General features: G+C 44.8%; 1 protein-coding gene across 2 annotated transcripts in view; it reads right to left on the minus strand.

Annotated features, from left to right (window-relative positions):
• GRM5 (glutamate metabotropic receptor 5) overlaps positions 1 to 27,151 on the minus strand; it is a 466,389-nt gene that overhangs the window by 260,341 nt on the left and 178,897 nt on the right. For both annotated transcript variants that reach the window (XM_033949081.1, XM_033949080.1), the window contains exon 2: positions 5,507 to 5,756. In XM_033949081.1, coding sequence (XP_033804972.1) covers positions 5,507 to 5,756 — 250 coding nt within the window. The remainder of the gene's footprint in view (positions 1 to 5,506; positions 5,757 to 27,151) is intronic.

Raw genomic sequence — 27,151 nt, forward strand, 5'->3', positions numbered from 1 at the left:
GTGTATGCGCGGAGGCAGCGCGCCGATGTCATACGCATGAACTTGATGTCATCACGTCACACCAGCGCAAGCGCAGATGCCGTCCCAATGAGCAAATAGGTTGAGGGGGCGGGGCTAGGGAGGAACAGGGCGTGACTCGGGCAGAACGGGGAGGGCCTGGGGGCGGAGCCATGGGCCTGGATTTTCATTCCCGAAAATCTGGTAACCCTAGTGGGGCAGCATCCATCAGAGGTCCTCTGATCAGCTAATTCCAGCTTTTTTAAAAATCATAATCTGCCCATTGGAACTTCTAATTCTCAAACTTTTGAATTCCTCTGCTCTTTGGAAGAGTCTGCCCCCAACATTTGTCAAACTGAGTCATGTCTTCATTTTCCTAAGCTAGCCAATGGTCTTTTTTGTTTCTCCATTAACATTTCACCATTTTCCCTTTACCACATGGTTGTGGGGGATCACTGCCTTGTTCTTCTTGGGGAAATTTGTCCTCTAGGTCAATGTTTTTCAACCTTTTTACATCTATGGACCAGCAGAAATAAAAGAATTATTCTGTGGACCGGCATCGGTCCGTGGACCGGCGGTTGAAGAACACAGGGCTAAGTCGTGGGCCAGACCCCGCCCATCTCTACCCAATCTCCACCCCAGACCCCGCCCCCATAATAGTACTAATTGCACCTTGCACGTCCCATGCCTCATCTGGAAGCCTTCCCTCTGACGTTGCAACGTCAGAGAGAAGGCTTCCGGTTCAGGCGCAGGATGCCCTTGGAGCCACTGCCTGTGGCTTTGTGCACTGAATCAGTTAGGAAGAGGGAGCTGGCTCGAAGATAACGCTGCATCAATCGCACCATAGACCGGTGGTTGAAGAACACTATTTTGGGCCTGATGCACGTGCCGGCCCTGTGGACCGGCAGGAAATTTCTGTGGACCAGCACTGGTCCATGGACCGGTGGTTGAAGAACACTGTATTAGCTCACCTTGTTGTGAACCGCCTAGAACTTTTTCGGTATGGCGGTATATAAGAATAAAATTATTATTATTCTTTGAGATTCTGTATGGAATGTTGCTACTCTTTGGGATTCTAGAATCTTGTTACGCTCTGGGATTCTGGAATCTTGATAGGCTGGTACCTTAATGCATTCTGCTTCATTTTTTCAATCAAGTTCCTTATATTCAACTTGATGTATTTGATCTGTTCTATGTATTACTTCTTTCCCTGCCATGCCGGTATTTTCTGCATTATATTGTAAATGCTTTTTGTCTTTATCTGTTTTTAAGTCCATTAGTCTAATTTGTATTTTAGCTGTATCCCATGTATTAGTTCAGTGTTTTTCAACCTTTTTACACCTATGGACCGGCAGAAATAAAAGAATTATTCTGTGGACCGGCGGTTGAAAAACACTGGGCTAAGTCATGGGCCAGACCCCGCCCATCTCTACCCAATCTCCACCTCAGACTCCGCCCCCATAATAGTACTAATTGCACCTTGCACGTCCCATACCTCATCTGGAAGCCTTCCCTCTGACGTTGCGATGTCAGAGAGAAGGCTTCCGGTTCAGGCGCAGGATGCCCGTAGGAGCCACTGCCCGTGGCTTTGTGCACTGAATCAGTTAGGAAGAGGGAGCTGACTCCAAGATAACGCCGCATCGATCGCACCGTGGACCGGCAGTTGAAGAACACTGTTTTGGGCCTGATGCACGTGCTGGCCCTGTGGACCGGCAGGAAATTTCTGTGGACCGGCACTGGTCCATGGTCCGGTGGTTGAAGAACACTGCTCTAGATCATCCATTTCTATTGTTAGCCATTATTTTGGTTCATGCTAGTTGTTTTGCACTCAAGTTTGATTCCTACAGAGTATTGCTATTGGATTAGTGCAAAATAAATGATTGCAAAATGAATAGTAAAAAATAAATCAAGTTCCTGTTACTAGCGGATCAAACAAATGTGAGCTTCCTTATCGCTGGTTTGTGAAAACTGTGACTGCAGTTTGTCTTAATTAGCAGCAAAGCGAGACATGAAAGTGAATTAATTACAGAAAAAAAAACCCTTCAGTGTTACAATAGTTGTAAAGACCACAATGATTAAGAAAATATCTTCTCTAACATATTTATCTTCTCATAAGATAATCCGCAGTGATTCAGAACAAGGTTGACCGAGTAACATAGTAACATAGTAGATGACGGCAGATAAAGACCCGAATGGTCCATCCAGTCTGCCCAACCTGATTCAATTTAAATTTTTTTTTTTTTTTTTTCTTCTTAGCTATTTCTGGGCGAGAATCCAAAGCTTTTCCCGGTACTGTGCTTGGGTTCCAACTGCCGAAATCTCTGTTAAGACTTACTCCAGCCCATCTACACCCTCCCAGCCATTGAAGCCCTCCCCTTGACAGTGGTCAGTTTAGGCCACAAGTGCCCAGCAAATCTCAAAAACTAGATGGAATTTCTCATAGCTCATTTCCGGGGATAAGCAGCGGCTGTCTCAAGTTCGGACATGTGCCAAATTTGCACGTATTACTTAGTTGAATTACAAGCCAATTAGTTCTGCTAATTGGCTTAACAAGTAATTACATTCATTAATGTTAATTTTAAAGCATGCGCTTAAATTGATGCACGGGATGCCTGAGCCTTTAAATTTACACAAGGCAAAAAAAAGGGGCACAGAAATGGGAGGGTCATGGGCGGATTGGAGCAGGCCTCAAAGTTACATGACTAATTACAGATTGAGGGGTATCCACGCCTAACTTTAGACGTGAAGTTTTGCATCACGTTTTCGTTGGTTCAAATGATCGTGCCTAAAATTAGGCATGGCTCCCAGGTATAAGAGTTATTCTATAATCCATGCCTAACTTTAGGTGCTGTTTACAGAATAGCGCTCAGGCAGGGTTTTTTTTTAAGCATCAGTGTTTTGGGTGCAAAATATAGAATTCAGTCCATAATGATTGTTTATTTTTCCCTAGAAGTCACAGTTGTAAAAATGAACTGAAAGCATATTTTTCGGACCTGTTTGCTTAGCTACATTATCTGTTTAACAGAGGAATTAGTACAAGTTAAGAGTTAGCTCAGCATGTTAACTGATATGACATGGTTGCTTTTGTGTTTTAAAGTTAACCCAGAAATTAGCATTTGAGGATACAGAATGAGCAGTTTAATCCTGTTCAATGGCATAGTAAGGGGGAGCGGACCACCCCAGATGCCATCATGGTGAGGGCGCTGGCACCTCTCTGCCCCCCCACCCCCACCCCGCACATCACGCTCATGCCCTGCCTTCCCTGTACCCCCCATAACTCTTTAAATATTCACCAGCATGAGCAACTACTCTGGTCTACTTCTCTGGCCTACTACTCTGAAATCACTTCCGGGTTGTGGGGCCAGGAAGTGATGTCAGAGGGAAAGCCAATGCTGGTGCGAGCAGCGGACCAGAAAAGCTTCTCACGCTGGTGAAGATTTAAAGAGGAGGTGTGAAGAGAGTGGGGTGGAGAGAAGGGCATGGGGGAGGAAATCACTGTCCCAGGCACCACCTACCCTTGTTAAGCAACTGATCCCGTTTAACCCTGTTCTAACACTTCATTCCTGTTGTAGTGCAAAGTTAGAGATCAAGTTGGGTCCTAATTTGTGTTGCACAATATAGAATGAGGGGAAAAGTGACACATTTAAAAAAGACAAAATACCCATTTGGGCCAGATTCTGTAAACAGCACCTATATCGGGCAGCAGCTACAATTCACTTGTAGGCCAAAACAAAGAGATTGACCCTGGGAAAGCCACAGAGAGAAAATCCAAGAGAAACCCAAAAAAAAAAAACACTGTGGAGTGACGATGTTCCTGAAATGGACTTTACTGAACATCTAAAAGTTCCGAAAGTCAACGTAACAATCCACGCAAACCGTTCTTTTGGATTGATTAGTTTTTCCACGTATCTACTACCATATGGCTATCAGGGACCCCTGAGGAAGACCACCTTGTCGAAACACGGACCGTGTTGGGTCCTGCGCTTTCAGAGGACTAGGTCCTTAAGGTTTTTATGTGACTTATCCTGTTTTTATGTGGATTATTACGTTGACTTTTGGAACTTTTAGATCTTCAATAAAGTCCATTTCAAGAACATCATTACTCCACAGTGTTTTTTTGGGGGGGGGGTTGGTTGGGTTTTTTTTGGGGGGAGGGGGGTGGTTTGGGTTTCTTTTGAATCCACTTGTAGGCACCATTAACAGAATCGCGGCTACAGAAATCTTAGGCACCAGTAAAGTAGGCCAAGGTTTTAAAGGCCTACATTACTGATGCCTAAGTTTGATGGAGAATTGCAGTTAACGGAGCCTGTCATCTCTGCCCCTAACCATGCCTACTTTGACCTTAGGGGCCGGTTAAGCGCCATGCTTAGATGTGATTCCGGCCCCTATTTTATAACAAATTTTTAATCGTTTTTTAACGGCACGGTCAATTGCCACACCGATTAAAACCAATTAAATCAATTAAGTTAGGCGACGGTAGGGCGCCAACCACCGTCTAACTTATGCGCTGTTTATAGAATCCGAGCCATGGTGTCTTGACAAAATATTTCACTTTGTCTCCTAAAACTAGTGTAAAACCGGTTTCCATATTCTTGCAATCCACTTCATGGAAGAAAAGCAAATACCAATGTTATAGGTATCCACCAATTATGCCCATTTTTTAAAACCACAATTTATTTATTTAAAAGATTTCTTAACCACCTATAACTAGGCGGTTTTACAAAAAAGCCCAATCATAAAATAAGAAACTTTTCATACGCTGACAGGTTGGAAATACTGGGGCTATTCTCCCTGGAAAAGCGGAGACTTAGAGAAGACATGATAGAAACCTTCAAAATCATGAGGGGCATGGAGAAGGTAGACAGGGACAGATTCTTCAGACTGTGGGGAACCACAAGTACAAGGGGTCACTCGGAGAAACTGAGAGGGGACAGGTTTAGAACAAACGCTAGGAAGTTCTTTTTTACCCAGAGGGTGGTGGACACATGGAACACGCTTCCGGAGGTTGTGATAGGCCAGAGCACGCTACAGGGGTTCAAGGAAGGTTTAGATAGGTTCCTAAAGGATAAGGGGATTGAGGGGTACAGATAGAAGTAGAGGTAGGTTATAGGAATAGTCAGGGACCACTTCACAGGTCATAGGCCTGATGGGCCGCCGCGGGATGGACCTCTGGTCTGACCCAGTGGAGGCAACTTCTTATGTTCTTAAACATACAACACATGTTATACATACAATAACAACAGTTCCTTCATATCAGCCATATTTTAAGGCACTCGACAGCGTATCAATACAAAAACATTCATGACCCAGAAAAGACATTTATTGAAGCGCTTCTACAAATAATGTGGTTTTCAGCAGTTTCTTAAACTTCAGAAAATCTACAAGAGCTCTCAGTGGCCAAGTCAACTTATTCGAAATGATTGCAAATGCGCAAACATTATATTTTTCGGTCAGATCTACCGTACGTAATCCTGCTCAAAGGAGAGATGCAATTGTAATGATTACTTACCTGCCCAGCAGCAGAAGTTCCCCAGCCAGGGACTGGCGTCTCATGGCCTTCAGCAGCCCTCTCACCGTCATCCCCTCACAGAAGCAAACGACCACTCTAGCCTTTGGAAGATGGCTTTTCAGCTTCTTCACGAGCTTGTCAAAGCTTTGGTCTCCGGCATTGCTGTAAATCTTGTAGGAATGAGCAATGCAGATGCCATCCTTTGCCGATATATCCTTGAATGCTTCCATGCCACTTTCTCCATAGTTTCCTGAGGAAAAATATTACAGTCCACATAATGAATGGAAATCACTTACATTTGGTTGGGCAGAAATTACATTTTATCAGTGCTCTGATTTGGATGACAAGTAAGTTGTTTTTTTTAAAGTTCAATAGCTTTATTAGTTTTAAACAGGAACAATAAAACAAGATATCAACAGAAAAATGAGTACATTCATATTAACTAGTCAGTATCATAATTCGAAAGAAGTCTTCATATACAAGATTATTGGGAATGAATATGGGCTGATATTTGTGCCATTCTTCAGATAAACAGTCCTCTGTCTTATACTGTCATTATTATTGGGGGTGACGAGGCCAGAATACCTCTCACTGAGGAGAACAATAATTTATTACACTTATTGATCCCTAAAATTATTCTCTCCAATTGGAAGAATTTAGCCGCAGCTGAACACACTGCCTGGTGGAACACGGTCTGCTTGGTGGCTAAGTACGAACGCGCTGCTGCAGAGCGGTCACGATCGTTGAAGAAATTTGAAAAAAATCTGGGCTCCCCTTTTGGATTACTCGGCTTTGCCTCACTAGTTTTCGGGTTGACTCCTTGGTCTTTACAAATAGGTTGATGGGAAATTAAATTCATTGTTAGTATCATATATTTGTACCGCTGTGATATTCCTGTACTGAGTCCTATTCTTGTAATGAGTCCTTTATGTTTGGTTGACATCCAGATAATGCTGGTTATTTTTATTGCTTAAATCAGCTGAGAAGATTTTATGATTTGCTGTAGTACCAAATTTCACAAAATTGTGCAAATCACTCCATTTGTAAGCTGAAAATATTCTTCACAGAGCTTTTCAGTAAAATACTTTCACTGACTTCCAAACAATTCTCAAGTAGTGTTTAAAGAGCCTTCAGAAGATATCGATTTGTGGAGCTTTTTACCGTTGATGCTTCCTCTTAGGCTCTTACACCACTCTATGTAGCTATATTATTTTTATTAGCTTATGCTTTATAGGAGGCCATCTTTTAAGCTTGAATAAATAATTTAATCTAGACTTATCTTTGGAGTCCTAGTTCAAAATTTAGCTCAGTGGTTCCCAAACCTGTCCTGGAGGACCCCCAGGCCAGTCGGGTTTTCAAGATAGCCCTAATGAATATGCATGACAGAGATTTGCATATAATGGAGATGCCAGGAATGCAGATCTGTTCCATGCATATTCATTAGGGCTATCTTGAAAACCCGACTGGCCTGGGGGTCCTCCAGGACAGGTTTGGGAACCACTGATTTAGCTGATACCAGGAACAGCAGAACGCCAACGCCGACATGCATGTTTCGTGCAACGATACTGCTTCAGGGCGTGGCCATATGGTTTTCAGTTGAGCAACTTTTTAAACATGGGCGGGCATCAACGCTGATCCAGCGAGCAAGCGTTAGACTGAGCACATAAGCGTTAGCTGAGCAAGCGTTAGACTGAGCACATAAGACCAGATTCTCTAAATAGCACCATTATCAGTGGCTGCCAATCACGTCAATCATGCAACGGTGCCATTTAAACAATCAAGCCACTGCAAAGGTAGGCACCAGAAATGTAGGCCAGAGTTTTCAAGGCCTACATTTCCGGTGCCTATTTTTATGATGAATTGCGCCTCCAGAGATGTAGGGTTACCAGATGCTCGCTGGATCTGCGTTGATGCCCGCCATGTTTAAAAAGTTGCTCCACTGAAAACTATATGGCCACACCCTGGTTAGGGGTGGATTTTGGATAGATTTAGGGTGGGGCTTCACTTAAGCACACTCATTTACGCCAGGAAAACCCTGGCCTAAGACTCAAGGCCTAAGGCAGTGTGCCTAAGGATTCAACTCCTACTGGTGCCAAAGAATGCTTAGGTTCCGCTAGGTACGATTATATAAATAGTTCCTAGCAGATGATTGACAATTGTGCTCAATGGTGCCTATGAGAAAGGCACCGTTTAAAGAATCAGGGCCTTTGTGTGTGCATTAGAACCATTTTTATGTGTGCAAATTGATTGCACCCATGTTAATCTGTTGGTATACGTGCATACAGTGATGTGTACATCATAGGCATCAGAACAGGGGGGGGGGAACAGGGGTGATGGCCTCCCCAAAAATTGGCACTGGCTCTGCTTCCTGCCATACCTCCTCTGACGATCCCTGGTGGTCCAGAGGTGCAATGTGCAGGAGCGAGCTTTCCGTGCTCCTATCCCGGTCGGTGCTCCTAACCCAGTCGGTGGTGGCTTGGATCAGGTTTCTTCTGCCACAGAGTGGCAACGAACAGGAACGCAGTTTGGCGCTCTTGCTCAGCGCAGAGCGGCTTCTTGGACAGGCCATAAAAGTGGCCAAAGCACGCTCCTGCTCATTGCCACTCAGCAGCAGAAGAAACCCAATCGAAGCCACCACCAACCGGGTTAGCAGTGGGGCAGGAGCGTGGAAAGCTCACTCTGGACCACCAGGGATTAGCAGAGGAGGTAGGAGGACACGGCAGGGAGGGGGGACATGGTGCAGAGCCTGGGATGGGGATTTGGTGAAGAGAATGACAGGAGGGAGGGAGGGAGGCTGGGGGCAGAGCCTGATAAGGGGAAGGGGGCTGGGGGCAGAGCCTGATGGGGAAGGGAGGGAGGGGGCTAGGTACAGTGCCTGGCAAGAGGGAGGGAAGGGGACTGGGTGCAGAGCCTGGCAGGACAGGGAACTTGAATATTAAGCCGCCCGACTTATATTCGAGTCAACCATATTTCCTCCTTATTGAGGGAAATGGGGATCTCGACTTATATTCGGATCAACTTATATTTGAGTATATATGGTATTTCTTTCCTTTCCCCCTAGCAGGACCGTGCCGCACGACCTCTTTCTTCTGCTTTCAACTCTTTTTTTGTTTTTTTTTAAGTTCAATCATTTTTATTGACAGTTTAAATATATGACAGTCAATGACCAAGTACAAATAGTATTACATAAGATAATGCAGTCATACAAGGTCAATGGCATTGTATTTAGAACAAGAAAAGAAAAACACTCAATAACCAAACAAGCAAACTAGTCAGATGTGTGACTCCCAACTCCCAAACTTTCCCACACACCTACCTCCACCCCGGTGTTTGTTTTTTTAAATCTTCGAGGAGTGTCGATGAGATCAGCATCTTGCCGTCTGCCTGTCCTGGAAGTCTTCTTTCAGCAGCGATTTCCTGTTTTTGCATAGGTAGACTGCTGGTGAAAGAAGACTTCTGGGGCACAATCTAAATTCAAAATTATCTTTAATTGATTGGCATATCATGTACTCAACTCGTACCTTGAAATGGATAACAAATCAGAAAAAGCTTTTCTAAATAAATGTGCCTTCAAAAGTCTCTGAAAAGAGACGCAAGGGCCTGGGAGGAAGTGGAACGTGTATTGAGCAATGCTTCTGCAATGAGGGTGCAGTTTAGTTGCCTGACCGCTGGGGGCACCAGACTGCCTAAGCAAGACCTGAGTCAGAGGGGCAAAGCTCAGAAGAGAGAAAAGGAAATTTAAAAGCCCTGGGAATGTGTAGAATCAGAGAGATCCACCAGCAAGAGGCTTTCCAGGAAGAGGCCCTGAGGCAAGAAGTCCTTTCAGGATGTGCCTGTTGGAACCCAGGAAAGAGGAATGGCCCTCAGCAAAGATGACTACTCTGTGTTTGACTGAAGCTGACTTAAGCTAAAAGAGTGTGGATTAAGCTTGTGAGAAGAGGAAAAATATTGTACTTGTATTGAAGAGCCTGTCAGAGACAGGGATTAAAAAGGAACTATAACCAAGCTCCAAGTAGTTATTGATTTGAGTGTCCAGCCTGTGGAGAAAACAGACTTGAGAAATACTTGTTTTGAACTCAGTAAACAATTGTTTTACTTGCAACCCCTGTGTGTTTGGCTGTATTCCAGGGGGTTCCAGCTTTGGTTACAGACTACATTACCACAAGGCCCTTTTACTAAAATGCATTACATTTTAGGCTTAATAGACTATGTTACAGGCTTTTAATACGCAAAAAGCCCAGGGTTACCAGGTTTTACTACTATAAAATCCGGATCTATGGCCCTGCCCCCAGGTCCGCCCAGTTCTACCCAGCCCTGCCCCCATTCCATTCAAGTTACACCTGTTCCACCCCAGCCTCACCCCCCTGGCCCCACCCCCCCAACCCGTTCTTGTGCTCGGAGCTACATCAGGAGGGGCATTTGCGCATGCGCAGGTATGACAAGACGATGTCGCATGCGCTATTTCCGTGCCTGCGCAGATGCCCTCCCGATGTGGTCCCAAGCTGGAAGCTTTTCAAGACCCAGACAAAGCCGTCCAGGTGTCCGGACATGTCTTCTAAAAAGAGAACATGTCCGGGTACATCCGGAAGTCTGGTAACCCTAAGAAAGCCCGAAACTATCGTTGGGCATTCTCACTTTTTTTTTTTTTTTTTTTAATTGCAGGCCATGCACTAAGATGTGGATTTACACACAGTAACTATTTATGGTTAATGTGGAAGCACTTACTAGGAAATTCTGTAAAAGCCACCTTAAATTAGGCACCTAAAAAATAGGCGCCTAAAGATTTTTTATTTATTCAATTTTCTATACCGTTCTCCCAGGGGAACTCAGAATAGTTTACATTAATGTATTCAGGTACTCAAGCATTTTTCCCTGTCTGTCCCGGCGGGCTCACAATCTATCTAATGTACCTGGGGCAATGGGGGGATTAAGTGACTTGCCCAGGGTCACAAGGAGTAGTGTGGATTTGAACCCACAACCTCAGGGTGCTGAGGCTGTAGCTTTAACCACTGCCTAACTCTAGAAATCAAAATGTAGTAAAAGTGAGCCAAGTATAGTACAATGAAGCCATTATGACATCACTGATGAGGTTGGCTCTTAGGCATTGGTGGAATGAGGCATTATGACATCACAATACCAGCTCTAGTTATCAGAGGTTGAAACTATTCACACATTCAATTTTCTCTATTGCCCTACCAGGGGCGCTAAGAACGGTTTCCATTAATTTATTCAAGCACTCAAGCATTTTTCCCTGTCTGTCCCAGCGGGTTCACAATCTAGCTAATGTACCTAGGGCAATGGGGAGATTAAGTGACTTGTCCAAGAGCAGCGTGGGTTTGAACCCACAACCCCAGGGTGCTGAGGCTGTAGCTTTAACCCCTGCACCACACACTGCCTAGGGCCAGATTCTGTTATTGCCACCTAAAGTTAGGTGGCTATTGCATGCCAAGCTCACTGAGGTGCCCATTACAGGATGGTGCCTAACTTAAAACTTAGGTGCTTGTAATGTAGGCCAGGGTTTTAAAGGCCTCCATTATACCGTATTTCTCCATGTATAGGCTGCAGCTTAAACATAGATTTTACTAACTTGAGTACTGGGTGCGGCTTCCATATATGGGGCAGCCTATCTAAAGACATCCCCCCTGTAAATCACACAAACACACACACCACTCCCCCCCCCCCCCCCCGGACCTTTTAAAATAGCTCCCTCACCGGTAAATAGCTCCCTCATTGGATGGCTGCCGGCTGCCTCCTTCAATGTTGCATCCAGCAGTGCAGGGCAGGAGTGATCTTTTTGGCATCTGGCCTGGCCACGTGTACAATTCTGGAGACCACAAAGATGTGCTGAGAGTTGAGTCGGTTCAGCATATGGCCACCCGGATGGTCTCGGGACTCAGGGATCTCCCATATGAGGAATGGCTGGATAAACTGCAGCTATACTCACTCGAGGAACGCAGAGAGAGGAGGGACACGATCGAGACATTCAAATATGTCATGGGCCGTATCGAAGTGGAGGAAGATATCTTCTTTCTCAAGGGTCCCACGGCAACAAGAGGGCATCCGTTGAAACTCAGGGGTGGGAAATTTCATGGAGATACCAGAAAATATTTCTTCACCGAACGGGTGGTTGATCGCTGGAACAATCTTCCGCTACAGGTAATTGAGGCCAGCAGCGTGCCAGATTTTAAGACAAAATGGGATTGGCACGTGGATTCTCTTCATAGAGGAAGGTAGGGGTGTGTCATTAGTGTGGGCAGACTGGATGGGCGTGGCCCTTTTCTGCCGTCAGTTTCTATGTATTTCCTCAATGCCTGTTATCAGTTCTCATGAGTCCTGACGGCAGGCATTGAGGAAGCGATGTGGGGCCAAGCTGGATGCCGAAAAGATTGCTCCTTCCCTGCACCGCTGGCCACGACACTGGAGGAGGCAGCCGGCAGCTGTCCAGCGAGGGAACTATTTACCGGCGAGGGAGCTATTTTAAAAGATACGGGGGACTCCAGTAGCGCCGCAGTTTATCTGATGGGGCGGCTTATCTACAAGTTTTAAAACTAAAACCAACGTTTTCTGCGGCGGATACAATGGGGCGGCCTACACATGAGGAAATACGGTATGTGCCTTAAGTTCTTTAGAAAATCATGCCTAGAGCCTAAGTCTTTCTCCACCCCTAAACATAAGAGTGTGGCACAGTGGTTAAAGCTACAGCCTCAGCACCCTGAGGTTGTGGATTCAAACCCACTCTGCTCCTTGTGACCCTGGGAAAATCACTTAATCCTCCTATTGCCCCAGGTACATTAGATAGATCGTGAGCCCACCGGGACAGACAGGGAAAAATGCTTGAGTACCTGAATAAATGCATATAAACCGTTCTCAGCTCCCCTGGGAGAACGGTATAGAATACTGAATTTAAATAAAAAATACTTTAGAGTTAGGTGCCAATAAGCGCCATGCGATAAACACTTATGTTTTGTAGAATCACGCCCCAAAAGATAGGCACCTATCTCCCAATTAAATGTTATTTTTTTTTTTCAATTATGAGTTTGATTAAACTCGTTACTGAAGCCAATTTACTAATTAAGTTAGAAAGTGTATTCTATAAAAGGGCACCAAACTTTTAGGAACACCCGTGATCCGCCCATGCTCCTCTCCTGGCCACGCCCCTTTACAGATTCACGCACTAGGAGTGACACACATCACTTTATAGAATGTGTCTATCAAGTTGTGTGCACAATTTCTAATTAGTATCTTGTAGCACCAATTAATGTGTTAATTGCAATTCATCTGTGTACCCTAATTTGCACATGCAACTTATGGCACCATGTAAAGAATTTGGGGGGGGGGGTCACTGTGTGTTAACTGTATAACATATTTAAGTAGAAGGACCCCATAATTCAGGGCTGCCCAAGTCCGGTCCTCGAGCTCTACTGGCAGGCCAGGTTTTCAGGGGTTCATAGACAAAACCGCCAAAGACAAAGGCGCGCGCCGACAACTGAGCGCAAGACGGAAGCGCGCGCCGAAGAAAAAGAGTGTTTTTAGGGACTCCGACGGGGGTTTTTGTTGGGGAACCCCCCCCCCAATTTACTTAATACAGATCGCGGCGGCGTTGTGGGGGGTTGTAGCCGCCCTCATTATACTGGGAACTTAACTGTTTCCCTGTTTTTTAGGGGAAAAGTGAAGTTTTCAGTAAAATGTGGGGGGTTACAACCCCCCACAACGCGGCGTGATCTGTATAAAGTAAAGTGGGGGGGTTCCTCCCCCAAACCCCCCATCGGAGCCCTTTAAAACAGTCATTTTCTTCGGCGCGCCTCCACATTGCACTCAGTTGTCTGCGCGCGCCTTTGTCCCGGCGCGCTTTTGACCTGACACTGTTTTCAGGATATCCACAATGAATATGCAAAATCTCTTTCTCATGCATATTCATTGTGGATATCCTGAAAACCTGGCCTGCCAGTAGATCGAGGACTGGACTTGGGCAGCCGGCCATAATTGGTAACAGAGTGCTCCTCTATTGCAATACCTTCCACAGGCTACAGTGGACCAGATTAAAAAAAAAGAACAATTTGTATAAATGTAAGAAAAAAAAAGAAAATATTACAAAATAAAATGCAGTTATTATTCCTGAACTCAGTTCACCCAATTGTTAGTTCAAGGCAGTATGCGGTGTTTGAGCTGCTCAGAGCTGCAGGGTGAACTAACCCTGAATATTCAATGCTGAGGCATATACGGCTTCCAGCATGAATAAATGAGTCTCAGTGGTCACCTGGAAGTTCACTGGATGCCATCCGATATTCAGACCGGTGTCTGGCTAACTTTAGCACATAAGTTAAGACAACCTAATAGGGTAAGATTACTGGTGAAAGATATGTTTCTGTGTTTTATAAAATTATCATTAGGTGGGTGGGGAGGGGGAGGGGGAGAAATTGGTTGGTTATGTATATTTGAAAGTTAAATGTGCTTATATTGACTTATTATCTAATCTAATCTAATCCTTAGGTTTGTATACCGCATCATCTCCACGTTCGTAGAGCTCGACGCGGTTTACAGTAGGAGAAATAGGAAGGAACTACAACAGAGGGTTAGAGGTAGAAGTGTGAAGAAAATTTAGAGGACTTGGGATGCCAAGATATAAGAGTTTCCTTGATTCCTAAGTTGGAGGGAGACTGACATTTTTTGAGAAAAGCCAGGTTTTCAGATGTTTGCGGAAAACTTGGAGGGAGCTCAAGTTCCGAAGAGGGGAGGTAAGGTTGTTCCAGAGCTCAGTGATTTTGAAGTGGAGGGAGGTCCCTAGCTTTCCTGTGTGGGAAATGCCTTTTAGCGAGGGGAAGGATAGTTTTAATTTTTTCAGAGGATCTGGTGGTATTAGGGTTTGAGGAATTCCAAGAAAGAGGGATAAAGGGAGGGAGGATACCATATAGGATTTTGAAAGTTAAACAGGCGCATTTATAGTGGACCCTGGTGATTATCGATTATATATTATATATTTATGTATTGCACTATTGAAGATTGTAAAATCAATAAAGATTAAAAAAAAAAAAGACAACCTTTTTGCTGTCCTAACTTCACGCAGTTACTGGATCAGTTAACAAATTGAAAACCAAGTAGGGGCTAAGTAGGCGCTCCGCCCACACACTTCCCTGGCCCATCCCTACTAACCAATTAAGCGCCATTGAATGTGATGTGCCAAGTTGCTCAGTGGCTTTTAACCAGGTAGGAACCTCTCCTGCTTGGCTAAATCCTTTTGAATATTGGGCAGCCTATTTCTCAAATAAGAGAGCGTCAAGGTCTGATATGAAAAGAACCAGCTAATACGCGCTTCAACCACTCACACTCCTAATTGAAAGGTATTTATGTAAGAATGATAACTACAGGTAGACATCAGCAATCCTATGGAACGTGTCAAATAGTCCAGAGATTGACCATGCACAACAACTTAAACTCAGCTCAGTCCAAGGACTGGCAACCAAGCAATCTGTATCAATAAAGAAGTAAGAATCGTAATTCTTCTGCGAAGGTTAATAGCATTCTAACCCCTCTAGGGACTGCTTCTGACTGAGCTAGAAACTCAAAGAAGCAAAAGGAATCTGCCAGGCCAAATAGTAATAACAACAAAAGATTTGTCTACAGGCCAAGAATGGGCTCTCGTTTGGATATAGCTGATTAAATCTGTTTAATTATTCATGGTGCATTCTCAGATTGAATACTGTTGATTAGATGCTTAAGACTAATGGCAGTTATGCTATAGCGGTTAAAAAAAAAAAACACTTGAGGAAAAAACCCTGCTGCAGTCTCACAGATAAAGGCCTAAACTAGTTGAAGAAGTCTGCTTAAATAAGATAAGTCGAAGGACCTAAAATCTAGGAGAAACATCTTCAAGCATGGAACTCAGAAATATTTTCCTCTTTTTCCTTTTAGAATTTCATAATATTTTTTTAAAAAAATTTAAAAGCATGACTTTTCTTTCAATCCAGATATAGTATATATTCAATCATTTTCTAAGTAATTTATGTAGTTCCATTGGCCTGACTGGAAATGGCCCTTCTCTACCAGACTAGGAATAGCTGGGTTAGCTGATTTCCCTGGTGTATGTATTTTAGCTGGTGTCAGGTCAAAAGCGCGCCCAGACAATTGAGAGCAGCGCGGAGGTGCGCGCCGCTCAAAATTACTGTTTTTAGGGCTCCGACGGGGGTGTGTGGGGGGGGAACCCCCCCCACTTTACTTAATAGACATCGCGCCGCGTTGTGGGGGCATTGTGGGGGGTGTGGGGGGTTGTAACCCCCACATTTTACTGAAAACTTAACTTTTTCCCTGTTTTTAGGGAAAAAGTTAAGTTTACAGTAAAATGTGGAGGGTTACAACCCCCCAAACCCCCCATAATGCCGGCGCGATGTCTATTAAGTAAAGTGGGGGGGTTCCCAACAAAACCCCCCCGTCGGAGCCCCTAAAAACTGTAATTTTCTTTGGCGCGCGCCTCCGTCTTGCGCTCAGTTGTCGGCGCGCGCCTTTGTCTTTCGCGCCGTTGTCTAAGAACCATTTTAGCTTGGTTCAGAGAAAACTGTCTTTATAGGCATGCTTAATGTGCAGACATTCCATTTTGAGATATTCATGTGCTATTCCCCCCCACCCCATCTCCAATTCGGCAACCTACAAGGGATAGATTGTTTATCTCAAGTTTCAAGTTTCATTTTGATTTGATAAATCGCTTATTCAAATTTACTAAGCGAGATACAATACAATAAAAATGAACATACATTTAGACGCACTGTTTAAAATTTAAAAATAATGCGTTAGGCCGACAAACTTACAGACTAATTGATACACAAGGGATGGAGGAATAAAGTTACAAATCAGTGCTTTAAAGTAGAAAAAAGAACCATCTCAGTGTTTTTCAACCCTTTTGTACCTATGGACCGGCAGAAATGGAGGAATTGTGTTGCGGACCGGTGTTTGAGGAGTGTTGGTGTGGACTTGGGTGTCACTACTGGACTGCCAAGGGAGACAGGAGGGGGGGGGGGGAAGGGGGAGTGGCTTCTCCTCAGCTTACCTGGAGCCTCGGGAGGTTGCATCTCACGCTCTGTGCAGCAGCGGGACCTTCATTCCTTTTGGCTGGGTCTGGGAACGGGGGGACCTTCTGTGGACGAACGAGAGGAGAGCGCAGGCCGGGGAGGCGGGGGCTTTCTGTGCAGGCACAGCAGATGCCTTCAGGTAGCACAGTCGGCGGACTCGCTGCGCGGTGCCCGCTTCGTGCACCTCCAGCTCTCCAGTGGCCTTTGACCTAGAATTGCTCATCGGCCACTGCATCAGGTTCGTGCGAGCTCCCCATTGGCGGCCCCGGCGTTGCCTGGAAGTGTTGGAGGACGGCTGCACTGGTGTTTTTGCCTGGGTGGTTCAAAAGGCGTTTGCAGTGAGCCACCTTTTTAACTTGATGTTTGCAGGGGACGCTGGTCCTTTGTGGACCGGCGGGAGATTTTTGCGACCTGAAAAACTACCGCCTGCTCAAGAGGAGACAGTAGCGACTAGCGTGCGCGGCATTTTAGTGCACGCTATTCCACGCGTTAAGGCCCTAACGCACTTTTGTAAAAGGAGCCCTAAGCCTTTTCAATATAGGTCCCAGAAACAAGATCCTACTTTCTATCCTCTCAGGCTAGTATATTACAAGGCTGAGAAGTAAGAAACCCTGCCCTGTTGGAGGTCAGAGGGATTGGAAATCCCACTGCTTTACTTAAGAAGGAGTATTGGATTAAGCTTTCTGTATTTCAGCGAGGTGCCCTGGCTACGTTCTCCGCTGTTCAGGGAGCTTAAGGACAACATTATTTTCCACCTCTACAGCAGTGGCTCCCAAACGTTTTCTGTCCATGGCTCCCCAGGTTAAATGATAGTTCTGTATAACACATACCTGATCATTGTTAGCTTGAGACGATTATTAATTTTTTAAAATTAAAACAACTTATCATAAAGGTTATCACAATAATCTTGAATTATTTATTTGAAAATAAATTCAACAACGAATAGAAACAAAATCATCACAAAAAATATTGCTAGACCTAGTGAGATGGATGATCTTGCTGTCCATTCCAAATCTTCTCAAACCATCGGCAGCCCCGATCAGCTCAGCGGCCCAAGCCAGAACTTATACCTGCTTTGACTTGGTCTAAGTCAAAACGTATAAGTTCTGTCCGGGCAACCTGTTGAGCTTTTCGATTATGGCTGCCGGACGACTAAGTCTACGTCGGCCCGAATCTCTCCCGCTTCCCGCCCTACCCACTCCTCCTAAAATGCCCCTTTTCGCTCTGGGCGCACAAAGGCAGTGAAAAAGCCTAAGATGGTTTAAGATACGTCTAAAACCCTGTTCGATGATTGGTACTTGAACAACCTGACTTTTTGATTGTCCAAGTGCAGATTGAGGCAGGGTTTTAGACTTCATTTTAAAAAATTATGTACCTCATTGTGTCTCCCCCCCAAGGTGATTACATTCACATGATAACAGAAAACAAACTGTTTTACCGGCCATAAACAGTAACTAATGAATACTCAATTGTAGTATTCAGTTGTAGTATTTTTATTTCTATATACTTTTTAATTTCTTAAGGTTATGAAAGATGTCTAATATAAGAATAATCTGCGGTAGAGAATGACACAGGGAAAAAAATCTGTCCCCGTCAACGGACCACCATCCCCTTCACCGCCCTGACCCTGTCCTCGCAGCATCCACCCTTCCCTCTCGCCACCTCACCGTCCTTTAGCGGCCCGAGAATCTCCCTCCCTCCCCCTTACCTTCGCAGCGCGTTAGTAAAGAACTGAAACTTAAGGGAGGGAAGGCGCACAGTCACCGATCGCACGCGTGTGGCCCTCTCCCTCCCTAACTAAGGCCAAATCTATCTCCCTCCCTCCCTCCCCCTTACTTCGCGGTGCTTTAGTAAAGAAACTTACTGAAGCCGGCGAAGCCTGCCTGCCTGCAGTCGCATGTGTGTGGGCGGAAGCTTGTCCTCTGATGCAATTTCCGGTTGTGTCAGAGGAGAAGCTTCCGCCCACACACACACGCGACTGCAGGCAGGCAGGCTTCGCCGGCTTCAGTAAGTTTTTTACAAAAGCGCCATGAAGGTAAGGGGGAGGGAGGGAGATAGATTTGGCCGTAGGGAGGGAGGGAGGTGACTGCACGCCTTCCCTCCATTAACTGCGGGGACAAGTCCATTCACTGCTCCACGGGGCGGTGGATGTCCTTGTCCCCGTGTCCGCAGTGAGCACTTTTTCTCCCCCACCAATTCGGCGGGTTACCCACGGCTAGCCGTGGGTAACTGCCACTGTGTCATTCTCTAATCTGCAGCTACCCTGTTTGCCAGTCATGTCTCACAGTTTGGGAACCGCTGCTCTACAAGATTCCCGAGGATCAATTTGCTATTCCTTTGCTTGATCCATGGCCTCCAGAAAGCCTACATAAATCAGGAAAAGAGCTCACAAGTTGTTGGTTTAGTGGGTTTTTTTTTTTTTGTTATCAGCAAGTAGATGCTCTCAATCTCTGTATCTCATTGACTTACATTTCAGAACAATCTAGGACTCACTGTACTCTTCGCTGAGATGATTGATTGTGGCACCTCCTTTGGAACTGGTTTAGCAAATTGATCATTTCAGTCTTTCTACTTCACTAGTCAGAGTAGACACATTGGAGTCCTTTTACTAAGCTGTGCTAAGCAATTAATGAGGGAATTAGAGTGCCCTCTCGTACTTCAGCTAACAGTTAATGCAGCAGCCTGACACAGAAGGTAATCTTATAACAGGACACGGGGACAAAATTTGTCCCCACGGTTAACCGTGTCATTCATTAAGGAGAGCGGGGAGAATCAGAGTATGAATGGGCTCCGCCACTGACCCTCAAGCCTTGCATTGAAGAATGCTGGTGTAGAAGGACTGAGGTTGAAACAGACACTACAGAATGACAGTCTCTGGTATCCAGAGCAGATATTGTGATGTCATAGAGCCTCATTCCACCAATGCCTAAGGGCCAACCTCAACGTTATCCATAAAAGGAGTACATCTCAGACAGATGGTAACGGAACCCACTAGAGCCCAGGCGATCCTAGACCTAGTACTCACCAACGGGGAAAGCGTCTCAGAGGTCTCGGTAGGAGATACGCTAGCCTCCAGCGACCATAACATGGTATGGTTCAACCTTGGGAAAGGATCCCCTAAATCAATTACAAAAACAAAGGTGCTCCAATTCCGGGGCGCCGACTTCGCACGCATGGGCGATTTCGTTCATCAGAAGCTGCAGGACCAAGCAGAGACCGGCAATGTGGAAACTATGTGGTTGTACCTGAAATCATCCATACACGAAGCAACTAATCGCTACATAAAATCAGTAGATAAACGACAAAGAAACAACAAACCCCAATGGTTCACTGAAGAGATCTCGCACCTCATTAAGGAGAAGAAAAAAGCATTTCTTTCCTACAAACGTACGCAGAGAAGAGAAACTAAAGTAGAATATAAGACCAGATCTGCAATGGTCAAAATAGCAGTTAGGGAGGCCAAACTTCGAGTGGAAGAAACTCTGGCAAAGAACATTAAAAAAGGGGACAAATCCTTCTTTAGGTATATCAGTGATAGGAAAAGGAACAAAGACGGTATAGTACGCCTCAGACAACCGGACGGAAACTACACGGTGGCGGATTCAGAAAAAGCAGAACTACTAAATGAATATTTCTGCTCAGTCTTCACCTACGAAGCACCGGGACACGGACCACAGTTGATGATAAAACAAGACATGGATGACCCGTTTCAGAATTTTGAGTTTGCACCTGGGGACGTTTACAACGAACTGGCAAGGCTAAAGGTAAACAAGGCCATGGGACCGGACAATTTACACCCAAGAGTGCTCAGAGAATTGAGAGACGTTCTGGCAGAACCGTTGGCAGTGCTCTTCAATCTCTCACTAAGTACGGGGAAAGTTCCGTTAGACTGGAAAACAGCCAACGTCGTTCCTCTACATAAAAAGGGCTGCAAGGCTGAGGCTGCAAACTATAGACCGGTAAGCCTCACCTCAATAGTGTGTAAACTCATGGAAACACTAATTAAGTATAAATTAGATACGATCCTGAACGAGGGAAATCTCCGGGATCCCAACCAACATGGATTCACCAAGGGTAGGTCATGCCAGTCAAATCTAATCAACTTCTTTGACTGGGTAACAAGAAGACTGGACTCAGGAGAGTCCTTAGACGTCGTGTACCTAGACTTCAGCAAAGCGTTCGACAGCATCCCACACCGCAGGCTGCTGAACAAGATGAAATCGATGGGATTAGGAGAGACTCTAGCTGCATGGGTTAAAGATTGGCTTAATGGCAGACTTCAGAGGGTGGTAGTTAACGGTACCCTCTCTAAAATGTCGGAGGTGACTAGCGGAGTGCCACAGGGTTCGGTCCTGGGCCCACTCCTCTTCAACATATTCATTGGGGATCTGACTCAAGGGCTTCAAGGCAAAGTAACCTTATTCGCTGATGACGCCAAACTATGCAATATAGTAAACGGCTATAATCTACAGGATGCTATGGAACAAGACCTGCGTACTTTAGAAAATTGGTCCTTGATATGACAGCTGGGCTTTAACGCCAAGAAATGTAAGGTCATGCATCTCGGTAACGGAAATCCTTGTAAAACTTACACCTTGAATGGAGAAACTTTAACCAGAACTACGGCAGAACGAGACTTGGGAGTAATCATCAGTGCTGACATGAAAGCAGCCACTCAAGTGGAGAAGGCTTCATCTAAAGCACGGAAGATGATGGGTTGTATCAAGAGAAGCTTCGTCAACAGGAAACCTGAAGTCATGATGCCATTGTATAGAGCCATGGTGAGACCTCATCTGGAGTACTGTGTGCAATTCTGGAGGCCACATTACCGTAAGGATGTGCTCAGAATTGAGTCGGTTCAGCGGATGGCCACCAGGATGGTCTCCCGTACGAGGAAAGACTGAGCAAATTGCAGCTCTACACTCTTGAAGAGCGTAGGGAGAGGGGAGACATGATTGAGACATTTAAGTACATCACAGGACGGGTCGAGGTGGAAGACGATATCTTTCTTCTCAGGGGACCCTCGACCACAAGAGGACATCCGCTCAAACTCAGGGGAGGGAAGTTTCGTGGAGACGTCAGGAAGTACTTCTTCACGGAGAGAGTGATCGAGCATTGGAACAAGCTTCCAGTGCAGGTAGTCGAGGCACGCAGCATCCCAGACTTCAAGAACAAATGGGATACCCATGTGGGATCCCTACGAGGTCATGCGAAGGATAGAGTCACTAGGACTTGAATGAGCGGGTCAGTAGAGTGACAGTAAAATTACAATGAGCGGGTCAGTAGAGTGACAGTATAATTACAATTATACTTAAGAGGTCAGAAGACCTAAGAGGGTGGGTAAATAGTGTGGGCAGACTTGATGGGCTATATGGCCCTTATCTGCCGTCATTTTTCTATGTTTCTATGTTTCTACTTGGCTCACATAAGAATCAGAGTATGAATGGCCACAACCACTGACCCTCAAGCTTTGCTTTGAAGAATGCTGGTGTAGAAGGACTGAGGTTGAAAAAGACACTACAGAATGACAGTCTCTGGTATCCAGAGCAGATATTGTGATGTCATAATGCCTCATTCCACCAGTGCCTAAGAGCCAATCACATCAGTGATGTCACAATGGCTTCATTATCCTTGGCTCCCATAAGAATCAGAGTATGAATGGCCACAACCACTGACCCGCAAGCTTTGCTTTGAAGAATGCTGGTGTAGAAGGACTGAGGTTGAGAGCGACACTAAATAATGACATGGGATGGTTTCCCGCATTATCCGTGGGGAAGGGGACAAATTCTGTCCCCGTTGGTTCCTTACTACTAGGTTACTACTACTACTATTATTACTATTTATTATTTCTATAGTACTACCAGATGCGCACAGCGCTGTACATTAAACACGCAAGAGACGTGCTCAAAAAAGCTTACAATCTAATTATGACAGACATATAGGACAAATGGTGAATTTACGTATGCTTAGGTATGGAATTACTGAGGGAATGATGAGTTAGAGAGGGTAATGGGTTTGATTAATTTATTATTTAATTTAATTCCCAGTAGCTCATAAAAGATTACAAGCCAACATTCACAGTGGAATACATTTGGACAGTACAATGACTATACAGCAACTTAAGTACAAGTTAAGAAGAATGGAGAAGAGAGGGCAGAAAGAAAGGGATACTTAAGGGAGGGGGGAAGGGGGTAGATTGCAGCTGGATTTTTAGTTGATATAGCTTTCAATCCTTAACTCTACTTCTCTGCCCTCCAACCCAGCCAGCTGATTAACCATTCCCCTTAACTGTATCCATGACATCCTGTTTGTCTTTGGGAAGCAGAGCTGAGATTGTGATGTCATAATGCCTCCTTCCACCAATGAGACAACCTCATCAGTGATGTCACAATGATTTGATTGTCCTGTACTCCCCTCTGCCCTCCAACCCAGCCAGCAGATTAACCGTTCCCCTAAACTGTATCCATGACATCCTGTTTGTCTGTCTTGCCAGTTTAGATCGTAAGCTCTTTCAAGCAGGGACTGTTTTCTTATTCTTTGTGACTCTGTGCAGCGCTGCGTGCATCTGGCAGCGCTATAGAAATAATTAATAGTAGTAGTAGAGGGAATGGTTAGGAAGAAGAAATCTCTTTTCCCCTCATTTTATATGCGTCTTTATAAAATACTAGCACAAATTCTGTATAGATAGTGCCCAGATCAGTGATTCCCATAACCTGACCTGAGGGAACCTCTGCTAGTCAGCATAATTTGCCTCCTCGGTATGCAAATCTCTCATGCACATTCATTGTGGATATTCTGAAACCCTGACTGGCTGGGGTCCTCTGCAGGACAGGAGCACCCTGGCCTAGAGTGACATTTATGCTTGCTTGGGCTGTAATTTATAAAGAAACAGAGAAACTTGATGGCAGATAAAAGCCAAAGGGCCCATCCCCAGCATCCACTATCTCCTCCTCTCCCTATTGGCTAAGGTTCTTAACATTTGCATCTCCTCTTCCTATAGGCTAAAGCTCTGTGCACCTGCATTGTGAGGTCATAGAGCTGCCCATCTGCAGTAACCATTGTCTCTTTTTCTCTCCGAGAGATCCCACGTGCCTATCCCAGGCCCTCATGAATTCAGACACAGTCTCTGTCTCCAGCACCTCTGGGAGACTGTTCCATGCATCAACCATCCTTTCTGTAAAAAAGTATTTCCTTAGATTACTCTGGAGCCTATCACCTCTTAACTTCATTCTATGCCCTCTCATTGCAGAGTTTTCTTTCCAACTGAAAGAGACTCGACTCATGTGCGTTTACATTACATATGTATTTAAACGTCTCCATTGTATCATACCGATGCGAGCCCGAATTCAATTCAAATTCTACTGTCTATTATTCAAGGCAATAAACGGAACTGCACCCATCTACCTGAACAACCGACTAAACCGAAACTCCATACCCAGGCTAAGGAGAACACAGACCCATTCTCCTACTCACCACTCAAGGGCACTCAACACAAGAAGATGTACGACGGCCTCCTAGCAATGCAGGCTGCGAAGCTAGACCCCCTCCATCTCTAACCTGTTGACAACTACAAGCGACTTTAAAACTTTTCGAAAAGAAATCAAAACTCTGTTATTCAAAGAAACTATCCTGTCCTCTTATCCCCCCGCAACATCCCCCTCCTTGCATACTCTTTCATGTAACCAACCCTAAATTCCATCCTCCCTACAAGTTATCCTCAAATTTCACCCTTTCCTTAAATTTCCCCTCTTAGCCTCTACTATGCATCTAACCCAGTGTTCTCAAACTCAAACCCTTTGCAGGGCCACATTTGGGATTTGTCGGTACTTGGAGGGCCTTAGAAAAAATAGTTAATGTCTTATTAAAGAAATAACAATTTTGCATGAGGCAAAACTCTTTATAGTTTATAAATCTTTCCTTTTGACTAAGTCTTAATAATAATATTGTCATTTATAGCTAAATGACAATAAACTGTTTTATTTTACTTTTGTGATTATGATAAACATACCGAGGGCCTCAAAATAGTACTTGGCGGGCCGCGAGTTTGAGACCACTGTTCTAACCCTAAATTGTAACTTAAACTGATCTAACCCTAATTCGAAACCTAGCCTCTCTATGTATCTAACCCTAAAATTGTAACTTCCTGGAAATGTCCAGCCATTTTCATTTGTAATCCGCTTAGAACTGCAAGGTACAGGCGAAATAGAAGTCTCTAATGTAATGTAATGTAATGTAATATCTCCCCTCTTCCCTGAGCATATGTGCTCAACAAGTCATTCTGTCTTGCATCTTATGTAACTTTAGATACAACCTAATTTTAGGAGGTGTTTATGTGCATACAACTGCTTTTTACATGAACCTATGAGCCCCAAATGGGGTCGTACACCACAACTAAGGATAAGAGTCCACTGCGCGGTTTCTTCGCAGGGACTAAAGAAACCCTACAGGCAAAGCAGAGCAATATCTATTCCCCCAGCATCAAAAATTCAAAAGAGCACTTCAGGCTCCATGGGACAAGCCATCCCAAACAGGGGTCATACATCTTTAACTGCATAAGTACTTATAATGTAATCTGACACTGATGCTATGGGGCTCATAATCGAAAGAGAAAAACGTCCAAAAACCGGCCTAAGTCGGCATTTGGAAGAACATTTCTCAAAAACGTCCAAGTGCCGATAATAAAAATGGGTTTTGGACGTATTTCTAAACGACCTAGGCCTTCATAGTGCTGCTGAACGACCAAAGCAAAACGGGGCGTTTCGGGAGGCGTGTCGAGGGCGGGAGTTGGGTGGTACGTGGGCTGGCTTAGACTTAGTCGTACAGCATGTATAACCGAAAGTTATACAGCCCACGATCGACGAAACTAGGGCGTTGTGACTTAGACCATGTAAAACATGGTCTAAGTCAGTGGAGGACCACCAGGCCAGTCGGGTTTTCAGGGGAGCCCTAGTGAATATGCATGGAGCAGATTTGCTGATCTCTCTCATGCATATTCATTAGGGCTATCCTGAAAACCGATTGGCCTGGTGGTCCTCCAGGACAGAGTTGGGAACCACTGGTCTAAGTCACAAAAACCCACCTAAAGTCACCAGATAAGCACTGCAAACACATAAAACAGACCCCCCATACACTACCCCAGTGATCACCAACCCCCCCCCCCACCCCCATAAAAATTTTAATCACAACTTTAAAATTTAGCCTCCAGACCATCATCACCTGGCCACCCGGCATAGGAAGCCTAGTTGTGCTGCACAGAGGTGTCTTAAACCGTCTTGGGGGTGGGTTAGGGTCCCATGGAGAGGAGGACCCATGCCCATAAGCCCCTGTAATCTCTGCATTGATACTGAAACATGTGCACTCCCCTATACACCCTCAAAATCCTTTTGTACTGGCATATAAGTGGCTCCTGTAGCCATAAGGACTATTGGGGTGGTAGATAAGTGGGTCTAGGGGATTCTGGAGGTGGTTGGGGGGGCTCACCGTAACCTATAAGGGAGCTGTAGGGAGGAGAAGCCATGGCACCCTTTTTGTGAAGTTCACAGCAGTGCCTTTTAAGGTACCCCACTGTTTAGGTGGCATGTCTGGGTGTACAGACCCCTCCCACGTCCAACAGGGCTTGTTCTAGGCGTTTTGGACTTGGACAGAAAGTTGGACGAAAATGTGGTATAAAGATGGATGATTTAGTGGCTTGGACGATCAGATCGGCAGGACGTATAATTAGACAATTTTCGAAACGAAAAAAAAGTTGGACGTATCTTTCGAAAATGTGTCTTAAGCTTTTTTTAACTTTAGATGACTTGCGAGATGGATGTAAATGGACTTAGACGTCCCTTTCGATTATGCCCCTCCACTTGAACTTACCCATCAAAACGTTAAGCGATTCTAATGTAATGAAATCTGACAGATGTGATACAGCATAAGTACAGCTATGCTAAATTTGGATTGAGATATGATTACCGTATCTTTCCAACTCAGACCTCAAGGAAAATTGTCGGTACAATATAAATTTTGCAAGTCAATATAGACACCCTGCAATAAGTATATTATTCTAAATGATTTCCCCATAGCAGATGTCCAGCTTCCTCTACATGATAACAACTTTATTTTTGTATACCGCAATACCACAAGCGGTTCAGAGCGGTTTACAGAAGAAGAGACTGTATACAGACAGCGATGTTACAAAAAAGACTTTCAAATTACATTAGCATGTCAAGATTAGTCAAAATTTATCTGGAAGCATTTCAAAGATACAAGACAGGAAAGGAGTCAGAGAAATTTATCAAAGTGAGAGGCTTTAATTGACTTCCTGAAAGTTTGATAGGAAGGTGCATTTGAAACAAAGTTGGTTAAACATTTATTCCATTTGCCTTCTTGGAATGATAATGATCTATCAAGGAATCTCTTGTAGATACAGCCCTTCAAGGATGGAAAAGCAAACAGGTAGGCCCTACGTATGCAAGTGGTGCCTGAAAATTCAAAATGGTGAGACAGGTAGATTGGGGATGAACCTGTTATTGTTTTGAAGCAGAGGCAGGAAAACTTGAAAATGACTCTTGCTTCCACCGGCAGCCAGTGTAATTTTTTT

The sequence above is a fragment of the Geotrypetes seraphini genome, chromosome 6, assembly GCF_902459505.1.
Source record: "Geotrypetes seraphini chromosome 6, aGeoSer1.1, whole genome shotgun sequence".
Taxonomy (NCBI): domain Eukaryota; kingdom Metazoa; phylum Chordata; class Amphibia; order Gymnophiona; family Dermophiidae; genus Geotrypetes; species Geotrypetes seraphini.